This window comes from Nelumbo lutea, chromosome 3, assembly GCF_056320005.1.
Source record: "Nelumbo lutea isolate HS-2025 chromosome 3, American lotus-T2T, whole genome shotgun sequence".
Taxonomy (NCBI): Eukaryota; Viridiplantae; Streptophyta; class Magnoliopsida; order Proteales; family Nelumbonaceae; genus Nelumbo; species Nelumbo lutea.
The window spans coordinates 12,135,657-12,151,242 of NC_142686.1; the positions used below are offsets into that span (position 1 = coordinate 12,135,657).

The 15,586-nt window shown below is 37.9% G+C and overlaps 1 protein-coding gene and 1 pseudogene across 2 annotated transcripts; one reads left to right on the forward strand and one right to left on the reverse strand.

Moving 5' to 3' along the window:
• The first annotated feature begins 1,428 nt into the window (after window positions 1–1,428).
• On the forward strand, window positions 1,429–2,985 carry LOC148862978 (protein EDS1L-like; annotated as a pseudogene). Its single transcript, XR_016109706.1, has 2 exons — window positions 1,429–2,059; window positions 2,165–2,985. The product of XR_016109706.1 is annotated as a protein EDS1L-like (transcript).
• A 5,925-nt stretch (window positions 2,986–8,910) lies between these two features.
• Window positions 8,911–10,714, reverse strand: LOC148862979 (RING/U-box superfamily protein). Its single transcript, XM_088976967.1, has 3 exons — window positions 10,464–10,714; window positions 10,264–10,330; window positions 8,911–10,078 (listed from the first exon to the last, which is right to left on the reverse strand). Exons 1-3 carry the CDS (start codon window positions 10,530–10,532, stop codon window positions 9,216–9,218), a joined length of 999 nt encoding a protein of 332 aa, XP_088833093.1. The 5' UTR covers window positions 10,533–10,714; the 3' UTR covers window positions 8,911–9,215.
• Window positions 10,715–15,586: the final 4,872 nt, after the last annotated feature.

Consider the following 15,586-nt stretch of genomic DNA (forward strand, 5'->3'; position numbering starts at 1 on the left):
TACACAAAAAGAAACAGAAAGTACCCAGATTAGAAATGAATAAGTTGGCAGATAGAACCATTTTCACTAAAAAATGTTCAAGCTCAAATCTTTCGGAAAATCATTTTTCATTTGAACGAAAGATCATTTTAATACGAAAAATGTATGGAGCAAAATGGCAAAATCCAATTCGAGCCCAATCTCTTATACTGTTCTGGAACTCCAATGTTGAAATGATCGATTCAAATCCGAAGGTTGGAATCATGTTTATCACCGCTTCGGGCCTGCTGGTTCTGAGAGCCTCTGCGTGAAAAAATAAAAAGAAAACAACAACAACAACTGAAAAACAAACAAATAAATAAACAATATTTCTGCTTGGATGGTTTGCATTTGCGCTTTTGATACTGAAATCTGCACAACTGGTGCCCTTTTTTTATTAAAGCCTGTGGCGGGGAAAAGGAACATAGGATAGATATTTTCCACTTCCACACCAGCTATGAGTTGACCATCGGCTTTTTGGTGATTTTATCGTAAAAATACAGCAAATCAGCCGGCTCAGATGAAGCTCATCCTCCATCAGAACCGAGTCGAGTAGTCGATACTTGTCAACGCTTGTAATGACCGATAACACCCTATCTTTTATGTTAAGGAGTCAATCCTATCAGGGGCAGTTCTGGTGATTGGGTTTCTGCTTGTCCATTTCTCTCCCTTTCAGTCACCCACTCACCCATCACGGACACACTGCAATTCTGAAGCGGTGAAGCCACCCCAAGAGAAGAAGATGAAAAAGAGGAGGAACCTTGGTGAAGCTACAGGGATGGGAGAGGATCTGATACGGAGAGCCTGTTCGCTGTCCGTGAACGCTCATACGGCTACTCGGACCTGCATTCTGGACAGACAAGCTAATTCGACTCATCTCTTCTTCGCCTTCTCTGCTTCGTGGTCCGTGGACGACTGGTTTTCTCAGGACCCTTTTGGGGATTCAGAAGTCGACCTTTCTCTCTTCCCTTCCCTGAGAAGCATCGGCAACGATGAAACTGCCGTCGTGAATGGATCGTTTCTTCGTCGTTTCGACACAATTCTAAAGACGACTCAGTTCCCCAAGGAGGTATCATACCCAGCACAGCCACTCGTATCCTTGTACAAATTCATCATGAAGTAAATGCTAAAGCTACCAGTGACAAAATGAAAGGGAAAGGAATGAACATTTCATAAATTTCAATTGATTTTAGTAGATATTTTCTGGGTCTGACAGTTGACTAATTTCCAAACTTTGCTTAGAGATTTGACTAGCCCCTCTAAATTTTCAGGTGGAGAAGGCTGTGACTGAGAATAAGCAAATAGTGTTTACAGGGCACTCATCAGGCGGCGCCGTTGCCGTACTCGCGACCATCTGGGTACTAGAACATTTTGTAAGGCCAAAACCAGAAAGTCATCAAAGCCAGAATCCCCGTGTGTGTGAAACACTCTCTCCGACGAGAGAACTGTGCACGCCACTTTGTTCATTATCACGAGATACGACATCGTTCCCAGGACATTACTCGCCCCCCTTTCATCCATTCAACGTGAATTGCAGACGATTCTTAATTTCTTCAACCCCAAATCCAGGTACTTCAATTACGAGCCCCTGGGCAAATCTGAGGAGGCCACAGAGTTCTTTAGCACCGTCATGAGAAACGCGTTGTGCGTTACAAGCCACGTCGCTTGCTCATACATGGGGTGCACCAATCTGTTGTCGGACGCTGTAACCAGCTTAGTTGAACTTGGCCCCTACATACCTTGTGGAACCTATGTATTCTGTACCGGCAACAACAAATTGGTCGCCTTGAAAAACCCAGATGCCGTTCTACAATTACTTTTCTACTCTCTCCAGCTTAGCCTTGAACCTGAAGAAAACATTGCTGACATTGCTTGTAGGAGTCTCAAGGAACACTTGATATACGAGGCTGAATTGCAAGCGAGCCTGCCAGCGAAGGATGTGGTAAATCTAGGCAACCTGGAAAAGCTCCCGCTGTCTTCAGACGGTGTTGGCGATGCTGGGACGAAGCTAATTGACGCAGCCTTGAACGATCTTGGGCTGGTAAGCATTCGCTGTTACTCTTAATTACTTCTAACCACTTCAATCCGAGATTGCAAGTTAAAAACCAGTTCCCTGTTTTGTGTTGGCTCGTTCGTTCCGTTCCAGAGCACGAAAGCCAGACTCTGCTTATGCTCTGCTGGGGAGTTGAAGAAGCAAAAACTGAAAAACCAAGCAAAGATCGTTGGCAATCGCAGCAAGATTGAAGATGGACTCACGACGCTTAATGGATACCGAACAGTATGTGAAGTACGTGAGGTGGGTGGGGTACTACGATGCCTTCAAGCTTCAAAATGATCCCGAAAACTTCAAAATCAATGTGAATAGGTTGGATTTGGCAGGGATATGGGATGAGATCATTGAGATGCTAAAGAGATATGAATAGGTTCCGGCGCCTTGTCGAACCTCTGGACATCGCTAACTACTACCGACATTCGAGGAACGACGACACTGGACCCTACATGAAAAAAGAGGGCTAGGCCCAAGCATTACAGGTACACACAGAGATGGCTCGAGCATGCCAAAACCTGAAAAGAGAAGGATACTACTCTGAATCCTGTTTCTGGGCCAACGTGGAGGACCTTTGCGAGGCTACCAAAACCAAGCCCATTGATGAAGAGGTGGGGCGCATGGTGGTGCAACTGGAGGATCTAGTCTCAAGAGCAGTCGATATTGGACAACTAAGAAAGGACGTATTCTTGGAGAAGTCTACCTTTATCGAGTGGTGGAAGAAGCACGAGCCCCTGTTCAGGTCGGTGGCTCCCACCATTGCAAGTCTCATCGACGGGAAGGCAGGAGAACTTACTTGTGTTGAGTGTTGATTAGAGAACTGTGGTTAACATAAAAGAAAAACAAATAATGCGATAAAACCCCATTCTAACTTACAAATTTTATGCTTTCTTATGACTAATAAACGATGGAGATATTTATCTGGATTTTCCACATTCCTATTTCCTAATGGCATATCTGGTTCGCAACTGTCCCCTGGCAAAAGCTACTAGATAAAATCTTGGTAGTTATCAGAAATAAGATAGTTGAAATATCATCTTACCCCAAAACAATGGGAGCAAGATTGAGAATAGATTGGACTGGAGGAAAAACACATCAAACAAATGAAAATAAATTACTCACGTTGCTCCTGCCACTGAATGCTGAACAAAACCCATTTGGTGGCATATCAAAGAGTGATAAAGTACCATTCGATCAGCAGAAACAATGTTTCCCAGACGGGGAAGCAGAGAGAAATAGAGATCAAGAGCCAGTGATGTCCAAATATTCTATATTTCAAGGGCAACTTAAACCACAGGAGTGTGATCGATGAAACTGGAAACGTGGGCGTGGGTTATTCGTGAACCGACAGGACGGACAACTAAATGACGCATCGCATGCAGGTGATCTGAGAAGCCCTATCAAGCTAGTTGGAATCATCTAACCTCACATCCTACCATAAAACAAGATAAACGCCCCATCTTTGTTACGATCCCAATGCTGAGACTGAGAGTACACTACCCAAAGATTATGTCTTTCAAGTCAATGCTATGAAAAAAAAAATGATGAAATAAGAATAAGGCTCAATTATTTCAAATTTCAAAGGTCAATACAAAACCTGAATGCCATTGTATTTGTACAAAGAGAACAACAGCGAGAAACCAAAAAGTTACATGTTCTGTGAGGTCTCATGGTAGGGATAGCAGGATACCATTGTAGCAAGGAGAAAACTATACCTCCCAAAAAACGAAAAAATTGTTCCAGTCAGCCTCTGAGAGACAGCCTTGTATGATAAATATTATAATGGATGGGGTTCTATGCCTACCATCAAGTGCTCCATGGACGAACACCAGAATGTAGCTTAGTCAATGCCACAAAAACCCAAATATTGGGAATTCATGCAAAAATTATAAAAAACGCACAGATGTTGTTAAGATACAACTGGATAACCATGTTCATGAAGTGGTACTTAAAAGAACTTTTTTTTTTACTAGAAAGAATGGGAGCATGGTTTATGGACCAGAAAAATATATTACCATGTATCCCTTTCTCTAAAAGAATGCAAAAGCCACATTAGCATAAATAAAAATGCAATAATAAGATGAGCAAGTTGAATAAATATCCAGAAAGGCGAAGAGAACAATATTTAGGTATTCTTCCTCTTTTGACACCAGAAGTACAAGTAAAATGAAATTGGCCATCATTTAGGGGATTAGGGGTCAACCTGTGTTCTAAATTTTCACGTCCATACAAACCAAAAGTAGAAATATAGAACATCAGATAACAAATGACACCAAATAAATGTATTTGGTCATTATTTAGCAGTCAATTTGTCAGTTTTCACAAATCTTCCACGTCTACATCACCCCACTACCATGTAAGCCAACAATGGATTAAAGGAATACAAGATGACACATATCACCATAATATCCCATGGTGCTTTGGGTTTTATAGTTGCATGTAATGACTAGCAAAAACTGAGGCAACAGAGATTGCTTTAGGTTGCTTAGCAAAATGTGACATGTTTTCATACATCAACTGACACGGGCACTAATACGAGAAACCAACGACAGCTGATGCCAGTATCACTAAAATCACCTGATCAATACGCAGCAGATGGCTTGTTCGCATAAATTCTTTCCATTTCCACTGTGCTAGCATCTGAGTTTTATTTGCAGATGTAATATCAAGCACAATGCAAACATAATTTGCTACAACAACAATAACGACAAAATTCCTTTTTTCTGGCAATAAAAAGTTAATAACAACCAGAACGACAAAGTTCAGAGGTCATTGAACTCACTTTTCTGGGTGGAGAATTGATTGATTTTTTTGGCTCTGGCTCAAGAATTTGTTGTGTTGATCCATACGTTGTAGGGACGCCCTAGTTGGAGAATTAATTGATTTTTTTGGCTTGTTGTGTTGATAACAAACAGAAGAATGCTTTAGGTCATTGAACGTCCCTACGTTGTAGAGACGCCCCCCTTAGTTTTGGCGAAAACCATTTGGTTAGGTCTAATTGTGTTTTTTTAGTTGGGAGGTGATATGCATGAGAAACAACACTTTTTTTTATTATCATGCACACACAAAGACATTTTTTCTGATCAGTGCATGAAAAACAACACGTGCCATTCTTCAGCGCAGGCAATCACACTGATCTCTTTCATCCCCACATTTTTTATGCATAGCAAATGATGAAGCCATCACTAGCTATTATATATGTTTCAGGGATTTAGGAACATTTCTTTTTATTATTTACTTATTTGTTAGGGTTTAATCAACACAGACATTCTAAATGATGTATTGAACCCTCAAAGACTTCAAAACCTGAACCAATAAATAAGGAGGAACTTAAAATTTTGTCTAATCGACACTTTTTTATCAATAACTCTGAAAATATTTCATTAATTAGAAAATCTAATCAACACATTTTTTCCACCTTTTCTTTTTTTCCCTATAACAAAAATATGGGTTCAGCCCCTATATGTTTTTAATTTTCTTTTCTTTCTTCTTTTTCTTCTCATGAATACGTTGATTTCCTATACTTTAATATGAAATTTATACTTTTGTTATGAAAATTATGGACAGTTAATAAGGAAATATGATTATGGAACCTAGGAAACTACCCCAGGATATATGTTTTTTACTTAAAAAAATCCCCGTCACCTAGCCTCGCCTTGCCTTGAAAACTAAGCTCAAGAGATTGCAAGACCAATATAGTTGTTTTCTTTTGAATCAGTGAAACAATCAAAGATGTGTTATTAATACTTGCAAAGTTAAAAAAGAATATAGTAGTAATTACTAATTATAAGACTGAGAAAATGTTCCTCGAGGAATCAAGAATCAAGATTTGAAACTTTTGTCGCAGGAACCAATCAAAGCAGTTCTCTTCATTTTAACCAAAAGCTAGCTATGGCTTATTTTCTCTACAGGGTAAAACACATAAAATATGGGAAGCAGGAACATTAACCATGTTTTATGCTCCTTCAAAATTTTTTCTCCACATAACTACAGGAACTTAAGATAATAAGTACACAAACCAACAAATTCTTATCCCAACTACATGTCTCAGCAATATGCATCCTGTATTACCACCCCACTCTAAACCAAGGCCATATCCCTTTTCAAAGTAAAAGGTAGAGTTAATTATCCCCTGTTAAATTGTGAGCCTATAACATATTTCGTCTCAACTTATGTTCTCTCCAGATTGTTTTACCACCCCACTCTTATTGTTGCAGACTTGCAGAATGTAATCACAACCACATGCTCAAACCATATTAATACACTTTCCTTTATTTTTCACCTAAGACCTCTACCCCAAGATTCCTACAAATGAAACCAGTTCCCATTGCTTCAGACCATGTCTTTTTGGACTACACCAAGTTCTTCAAATTGTGTCCGGTCACTTCCTGGCCCTTGCTAGTGTAGAAGGTGAACACATGCTCAAACCGTCTCTGTCTACTTGTCACATATTGAAGGCTTGGAGCTACTTTCAGATAAATCACTTGTTTCAAATTCTATCATTTCTTGTGTCCCCACTCATCCATCTAAGCATCATCATTCTGGCTACACTCATCTTATGGATGTTTTGCTTCTTAACTGCCCAAAATTCTTCTCCACACAGCAATAGGATTTCAACTAGAAGGCAGCATCATGGATGGCCAATTATCTAAGGCAATTAATTAACCATCTGAAAAGCCTGCCTTCCAATTTACAAGACAAAGTGATAAAACCAGCATCCATCCATTTAAGGAGCCCTTCAATTACATGTTCCATACCAAAGGACACAACCACCTTTACAAGCCTGAGTATTCTTAAAATTACTACGTCTTTGATTCTATAATTTAATCATGTCACTCATCCATGTCTACATCTCATCTCTGTTACACATTTTTTAGACTGGTAACCAGATCAATAAATTGCATTGAATAAACAACAGCAATTACAATAACCTCAATTCTCAGGATCTCCTCATATATAACTATACCCAAAATGAGACTCCCATACACAACTCTGGACATCCAACTTCTCCTAGCTATGCTGTCAACTTTGGTGTTTAATAATTTTCGCATACATCTAAACAAGATGTTCACTATAGATGAAAGATCCCTAACCTCTCAATGTGATGATTATCCAGCAACATCAAATCTGAACTATCTAGATCGATCCCTCATCTATTTTACACCTATCTTACAGATGACTGCTTCTTGATGCCCAATACTACACTCCATATGCATCCATACAAAATCTAGTACCTTGGGAGGGAAAGAATGGGCTGGAGAAAAATCATGCATAGCGGTCTGGGTAACCTATCATGAGTGAACATGCCAGTGTTCAGTAGACCTGGGCCCACATGGAACCCACACCTTATGCATACAGAACACTGGTATGTTAACTCTTGATAGGTTGCCCAGCCCACTGTGCATGATTTTTGTCACCAGCCAATCCGGGCTTCCTTAGAAAGACAATATCTCACAACAAAATGTGCTTTCCAACTTGCCTGCTTATGAGTTATAACCTATCCCCCCCCTCCCCCTATCTTGGTTGTGGCTTGTGATGACTAAAACTTTTACGAAATTACCAAGGATATCCTCTGCAAGAGCTAGAAAAAAACTTCGGTAGCTCAACTCCAAACCTCATAACCCTTGGAGAGTAGTATTACAGTAACCAAAGTGGAACTTGAAGTACTTCTTGGCCTTAGCTCAGTTGTTTGTAGAACCCTGATATGATACAAGCAATAACACATTGGCTTCTTTTATCACATCTACCATCAAAAGAATAGGAGAAAAATACTATAACAAAAATGAAGTGCACATAAAACACATAGTCATACAACGTCATAAACCATTTGCCACAATTGCATCAGCATACTATGGAAGTGTTAATTATCACAACAAAAGTGGAACCAATTTCTACGGACATAATGAAAAATTGTATACAAAAGAGCAGCAACAACAATATATTGCATCAAATCCATAAACTGATTCTGTTAACATATGGATTAGAAACAATAGCGAACAGATTAGATCTAAATACATACTATTCCTAATGCAGGAAAAGAGAAAAACAGAACAGAAAATACAACCATCATTTTGGGAATGCTCCAATGCTCCCATAACCATATCTGTCCCAACAGATTCCTGAAAAAATTATCACCAAATAACACATTTGATCAGTTAGCAAATTAGACAATAAAACTGCAGTACCTACCAATCAGATCCAGCCAACTTGTTATAATGCTTTGGAATAACAGACACTAGTCCTCCATACACTTTAATAGGAACCTGATAAGTCTTCACATACATGATGGCCCCGAGTCACAAGGATACATCTTCTTACAAGTTCACAATTTGTACAAAAATAGATGAATGCTGAAGAAACATGTAAAAACATTGTAAGAGGGTAAAGCCACAAACAAATCAAACAAGATAACCCCACTTTGAAATAAGAGATTCACCAATACAATAAGTCAGGCAACCCATTTTAAAGATTAATTTCTCAAAAGGAAAATTGATAGTACCAGGGTGAAATATTCCATATATCAGTGAAAACGGACACTGATGATATGCTCAATTACTTTTACATCAGACACTTGCACGGCAAAAGATTATCTGGAATTCAGACTTCCATAGACATTAAGCAAAAACATATGCAGAAATTAAGAGATTCACCAATACCATATGCCAGGTAACTTATTTTAAAGATTTATTTCTCAAAAGCAAAAATGACAGTAACAGATTGAAATGTTCCAAATATCAGTGAAATCAGACACCGATATATGCCCAATTACGTGTTACATCAGACACTTCTGTGGCAAAAGATCATCTGAAATTAAGACTTGCATAGACACTAAGCGAACAACTATATGCAGAGAAGATGAAACAAATATGTTTTACTAGAATTCTTGATGTATTTAGTATCTATACCACCTTATGTATTCACATACCCAATTACTCGCTTAATCCTCTACATCAGCATAAGCAGAATACATGTAAGAATCAAACTCAAAAGAGGTCCAGTTCAGTTCCCGAAGTGCTTCATATCCCTATCCTATATTCACATCTTTCTGAAGGAAAATCAGAGCTCTACTGGTGACCAGACCACGCAAAGACACGCTAAAAAAGAAAGAAAATCCCGCATACATCATATTCTGAGAACACAAAGACTCTCCCTAAGACCTTGTATTCATGCTACAACAACGAGTCAAGCGTAATGGTTGAGCACCTCCATTCACACCCATCTCCCAGTCTACATCGTATTGCTTCCTGCAGCCAGGACAACGCCCATCAGCCTCAAGAATCCTCTTGTGGCAAAACAAACAGAGACGAAATCCACATGAGCATGGTAGAAAACTAGAGTCCGTGACATCAAGATCTTCGTAGCAGATAGGGCACGAAGAAGGCTGTGAATTAAAACTGTGGCAGGCCCAGTTAATGGTTCCACGACCGCAACGTCTCTCCGCGTTCGTTGGAAAACTATGCTGCTTTGAGAGATTAGGCAGACTCTGCGGACGGAAGACATCATCTGGCCTCCATGCACGACCGTTGGGCGCGGACCTGGGGACGGTTCCCTTGGATTCCGGTTTCAAAGTGCCCGCTTCAGAGGTTTCATTGGTCGATTCAGGAGGAACGGCTGATGCAATTGGGATTTCAGGTTGAGCTGGAGTTTCAGTGGTCGGGTGTTGCTGTTTCTCGTTTGCTGTTAAGGCATCGGCAACAGCTTCCCAGTCATCCAAGCAACCATCATCGTCCTCCTCGCTGACGTTGCCAGAGCAACATCCGCTGCTGATGCTGCTGCTACTACTGCTGCTACTAGTCCCAGAGCGATCCTTCCCCAAGTCATTACCCCCCAATACGTTACTAGTCGGACTATTGGCCATGGAATCGAAGTCGCTGTCATGAAGGCTAGATTCCTCTCCTCTTGACCTCGTGTCTAAATTGTCCAGGGACGATTTCCGCTCATCACTCACAGGTAAAGGAGATTCAGGAGATCCACCCGCTCCATTCGATTCCTCTTTCGATCCCTTGTTCTTGACTGCATCAAAATGCCGCCCATCCATATTTATTTAAAGAGAAAAAGAAAACATACAGACTAGAATTTAAAATAAAACTAAAAGAAGAAAAAAGAATCCAAAAAAAGGCAAAATCTTGCTTGAGAACAAATAGGTAAGGAAACGATGAACACAATCGATGTGCAGAGGGAAAAAATATTTCACGTACCTTGAGAAAGCCATTGCTCGCGTCTGGCATCAAGCTTGCATTGCTTCAATTTGGCAGTTCTGTTTGCCTGAACAGCAAATAAGAGATTAAAAAGGAATGAATTAACATAAACAAAAAATATGATATGTAAATTGAAATAGAAATATGAAAAACAATATGCAAATTAAGAAAAAGCAGAGGAACCAAGATTGGCTATTTACCCTCTTTTTCTTCGCGAAATCCTTTGACGACACGGCAGCCTGACCGTTGATGATTGAATCAGAAACCATGGCTTCGACCTTGCACAAAACGATTGGTCGCCCAAAAACCCTAATTCGAGAAGAGATAAAATCCCAAAAAGGAGAACCAACGAAAGATGCAGAGCGAGAGATACACTGGATAACGAAAACCCCTGCGATGCGCTCGCTAAGCTCTTCTCCTTCTCAATTTCCAGTTTCCACGACACCCAAATTAAACCCTCCACGAATGTCTATATATAATTATCTAGTTACAATTGTGCCCCTAATTGTCTACAAAAACTACGGACCATGCCCTTTCTTAAACCGATTTTGATAAAAAAGGGAATTTATTATCATCTTCCTAGGTATCTTTTATTTTCTTTTTTTTTTTTCAGACTCGTGTCTAATACTGGAAAATTGCATTTACTAGCCTTAATAACCTCTCTGACATTATTTTCTCTCTCACTTTCATTGCGCGTGTCAGCATATCTTCCGATTCGTTCTCGTACTTCTCTTTCGTAGCTACCGGTTTCTCTTCAAAAATTTATGTTGCGACTTGCGACTGACCAAAGAAGGGTATTTTCGACATCCTAGCAACATTGTGAATTTATTTTGTGCGGGGGTAAATAAAAAGGGATGGGTACGGCTTACTAGTTACTAGTAACGACAAGAGAACCGAGCCGAGATGGCGTGAGGGTGTAGCCATCCGAACGTGGAAACTTTGTGGGAAAGTCCGTTACAAGAGCAACGTGTAGGGTTAGATGGTGAAGAGTCGCACGGTAAGTATAGGCTCGGGAGCGGTTCGTCAACTGGGGAGGCGTAGACTGAATTTGTTGGTGGCGTGTGGGTGTATGTTACTGCAGTGGGAAGGGAGAGGGAGATAATGGATGTCGTTGGATTGCTAAGAATGAAGTGGGACCTATTTCAGCAGTGTAAAGTGTTGCTTGTGAATTATGATATAATGGAAGTGGCCCCACAATGCCACATCCCGACCTTGTATTGGGAACATCTCATCATCGAAAAGGTGTCAAAGACAAAAGCCTCCTTTTTAAAAGAAGGTAAAAATAAAATAAAAAAAGAGGTATCTTAACTTAGGCCTTGACTTGACTTAAGGCAAATGGTAAGGGGAAATTGTTCAAAACTCATCATGGATTTTCACAAATTCTATTAAATACATCATAATTTTTCAATACATCCAAAACTCACCATCTAAGTCAATTTTTATTTTTCAAAACTAAATTGTCCACATCAACCTAAATGCAAATTTTATGACCAAATTACCCCTGAATAGCAAGTCAGCTTGTTAAACATTTTTTTTACTGAAGTGCCCAAATTTCTTTCTTATATAAGATTTCTGCTTGTTGAGATGAGAGTCTTTCTTGCTCTCAACAACCAAGGATGAGTCTTTGCTCTGAACGTACGTCCAAGAAAGAGTCTTCTTACTCTCAACGCCCAACGAACCTCTAACCAGTTGTTTCACCTTCATTTTATCCAATTTTGCTTAATTAGGGCACTCGTTTTTTCATTGAGTGTGGGGGTGGTTTTTTGTTCCAAAACCACATGTTACATTGTCTTACACTGAATTTGATGTTCTGGTGGGAGATGTAATAACAATCATTGTATGTGGGTGTTACATTGTCTTACACTGAATCAAGAGAAGCTATGGTGATGCCAATCAAAGATGATCATAGGAACAAAACTTGGATTTTTTTCAAGCCTTTGACTTAGATCTGTAATTGACGGTTTGAAGCCTTCATCTTTACTGGCAGTGTGGATTGGGATCTAGAACACCGAATAAACACAGAGTTCAAGGAATCACCCAGATAGCAACTTGGAATGATATTCTAGTTCTCTCTCTCTCTCACACACACACACTAAAGATGCAAATTAACTATAAAGAGCATCTTTCTTTTGATCTATATTGGTTTGGCCACATCATCATTCCATGTAGATGAAGCAGGAAAAATTTTCTAGAAAATAAACTTAAAGTTCCTAAATAATTCTTTTATCATCATCCCTAACAGTATTAAACAAAGGAACTAAGATCAGTATGTTCCTGTAAATCTTTTTAATTAATCACTTCTGCTGAAATCGTCTTTAGTTAGTTTAATTCATACCCAAACTCCGATCATACAACTACCATCGGAGGTCTTTCTCAAATGGTGGAAAAAGAAGCGGCAATCGTTTTCACATTCTCAAATGGTGGAAGAATCAGCGACAAATCATTTTCTTTTTCTCAGACGAGAGAAGCAGCAGTGGCAAATGGCAATGTTTTCCCTTTCTCAAATGGTGGAAGAAGTTGCGGCAATGGTGTTCTCTTCCATTCAAGCTATTAGGGTTTTGGGTGGAAAAAAAATGATGGGGATAATTTTGAGATATTTTAAAATGGGTTGAACATAATAAAGGGTAAAATAGTAAATTAATAATATCCGTCAGTCAAGTTAATATTATCTTGTTGACATGATGAGTTTAAGAGAATTCGTGAAAAGTCAGGGTCAATTTTAGATAATTTCCCAATCTTAAAATAAGTGTTAGCTGTTAGGTGCTGCACTAACACTGCCAATATATGTAACCCAATCAAATCAAAGAGAGAGAAGTATTCGCATGTATTGCATTGTATGCATTTGGTTCAATTGAGAATTTGAGATTGAATTGGAGGCTGAATCATAATTACGCAATAAATAAAAATATTATTAATTAATATCTAATAATTATAATGTAATCTATATAATATATTAAGAAAAAAGATCATCCCAACCGAACAATCGAACATAAAGTTATGACCCCTAAAAATTTGAATTCAAATTAAAAAAAAAAAAAAACTAATAAGTTTTATGAAACCAGGAGTGGTTCACCAGTTCACTAATTGGCTAAGTTGATCAACTGGTTTTGACCCATATTTAACACCCCCGATTTTTGGGGTATGACCAAACTAACTGATGGATCGGCTCATGGTTTTTCCAATCCAACCAGTCGGTCCGGTCAAGCTCTTTAAACATATTTCTTTCTTCACCTCTTACGATAGGGAAAACCTATGATACTGAAAAAACATGATATTGAAAAAGCTTTAAAAGGCATCCTGTGATTTTTCATGAACACCACCTAATTTGAATATCATAGTCAAACCCCTTACAATATAAAATCATGGAGTAATGGTAGGCCAGTGAGTTATCGGATGGTTGTCAATTTTGGGCCCCAAAATTCAGAAGACATAATAATGGCAACTAAACAATGGGATGACTTGTGATTTTTGGAAACAGTATAGGCTCAGTTTGGAAGGAGTACAAATACAAATGTGTACAGTACAAATATATATAAAATAATATAAAATATAAGATTTTGTATTCTACAAATTTATATTTGTACTCCTTCCAAACTGAGCCATAAATACAAATATGCACAGTATAAATACATATAAAAGAATACAAATACCAACGTTTTAAAAAATGACATGGAACCAAATTCGTTCTGACCGTCAGTTTTTTGATCAACAGTTCGACCGTCTGATCCGAACAGATGATCCATTCTAATAAAAAATAAAAATAAAAATAAAAACAGTCAAAACCATTGAATGGGTTGACAATTCAACCCCGGGTCAACGGGTTTTGGCCAAGGACTGAGTTTGGGTAAAGCAGAACTAGTTACCTGGATGGTTCCTGGGCTGAATAGTCCAACCATCCGGGCCAAGGATGATTTGAAAACCATGCAAAATACAATGTTTTGCACTCTACATATTTGTATTTGTACTCCTTATAAGGTTTTGCACAAAACACATTGGTATTTGTACTTTTCCCAAAGGCTGTGCTTGAAAGCAATGTAAATCAATATCAATCTAAATATTTATGTTGATTCGATTTTATTGACATTTGGAAAGAGTGTAAATCAAGACCGACGTAAAACTCCATTCTGAATTGGTTTTGTTAGCATTTGGATGGAGTGGAGCTTTATGTCATAAATAGATGTAAAACTTCATCTAAAGTAGAGTGTAAAACTTTGTTTTTCTTGTCATGCTTTTTGAAACTCAAAACAGTCACTTTTTATGGTTCAATGTAAAATGCTATTGATGTAATTTTACACCAATAACATTTAACATTGGTTCTAAACGCAACCAAAGGCTCAGTTTAGAAGGAATACAAATACAAATATGTTGATTGCAAAAATATTGTATTTTGTATTCTTTTGTATGTATTTATATTGTACATATTTGTATTTACACTCTTTCCAAATTTAGCCTTGAAGAAAACAATGCATTAAGGAGGTATTCTTCAATGTGAACTATTTTTCTTGTGAGCTCCAAAACAAATTAAAACCATATGTTTTGGAAACAGATTGGTTCTTAAAATAAAAAACATGGAAAGCATATTCTTGGCTCTATATATGTGGTTTTTTTTTTTTTTGTTTACAAAGCCAAAACAAAAAATGATTGAATTTTTGGTTTGAAAAAAAAAACAAATTATTATTTGATGATTCATCATCATTTTTTATAAAACATATATATTGTACTCCGAAAGTTTTTTTTTTTTTGTTTTGTTTTAAAACCCATTATTTTGATGGTTTAAAAAACATGAATTGTTTTCAAAAACAAAACCATTTTTTTTCTGCTTCTCAAAACAAAAACACAAATCAAGGCTATGATTATATTTGAATAAGCTTTTGTTTTTATGTTTTTTGAAACATTTATGTGTGCTTTATGCAGTTTGGTAAATATATTTTCAAAGCATGCTTTTAAAATTAAAAACATAAATAAATGTTTGGTTACATCATGTTTTTTTACCACTTGTGACATGATAAATTCCATGTGTCAATTTGTTATTTTTTAAATTTATAATATAAAAATGTCACATGACTCATAGCTATGCGATATGGCACAAATTAATGCTATGTTGATGTGGCTTATATTTTGCAATATTTATGGACATCAAACTTGGCATATACTTTGTCATATTTCATAAATTTGCCATGTATCCGGGCATCAAACACGGCATATATCTTATTTGGCCCAAAGTATGAAGCAAAAGCACGAATTAATCCAAAATAACTTCTTGCTTTTTGTTGTGCAAATGTTTTTACCTTGGGTGTTTTGACTAAAAGTCTAACGAAGCACA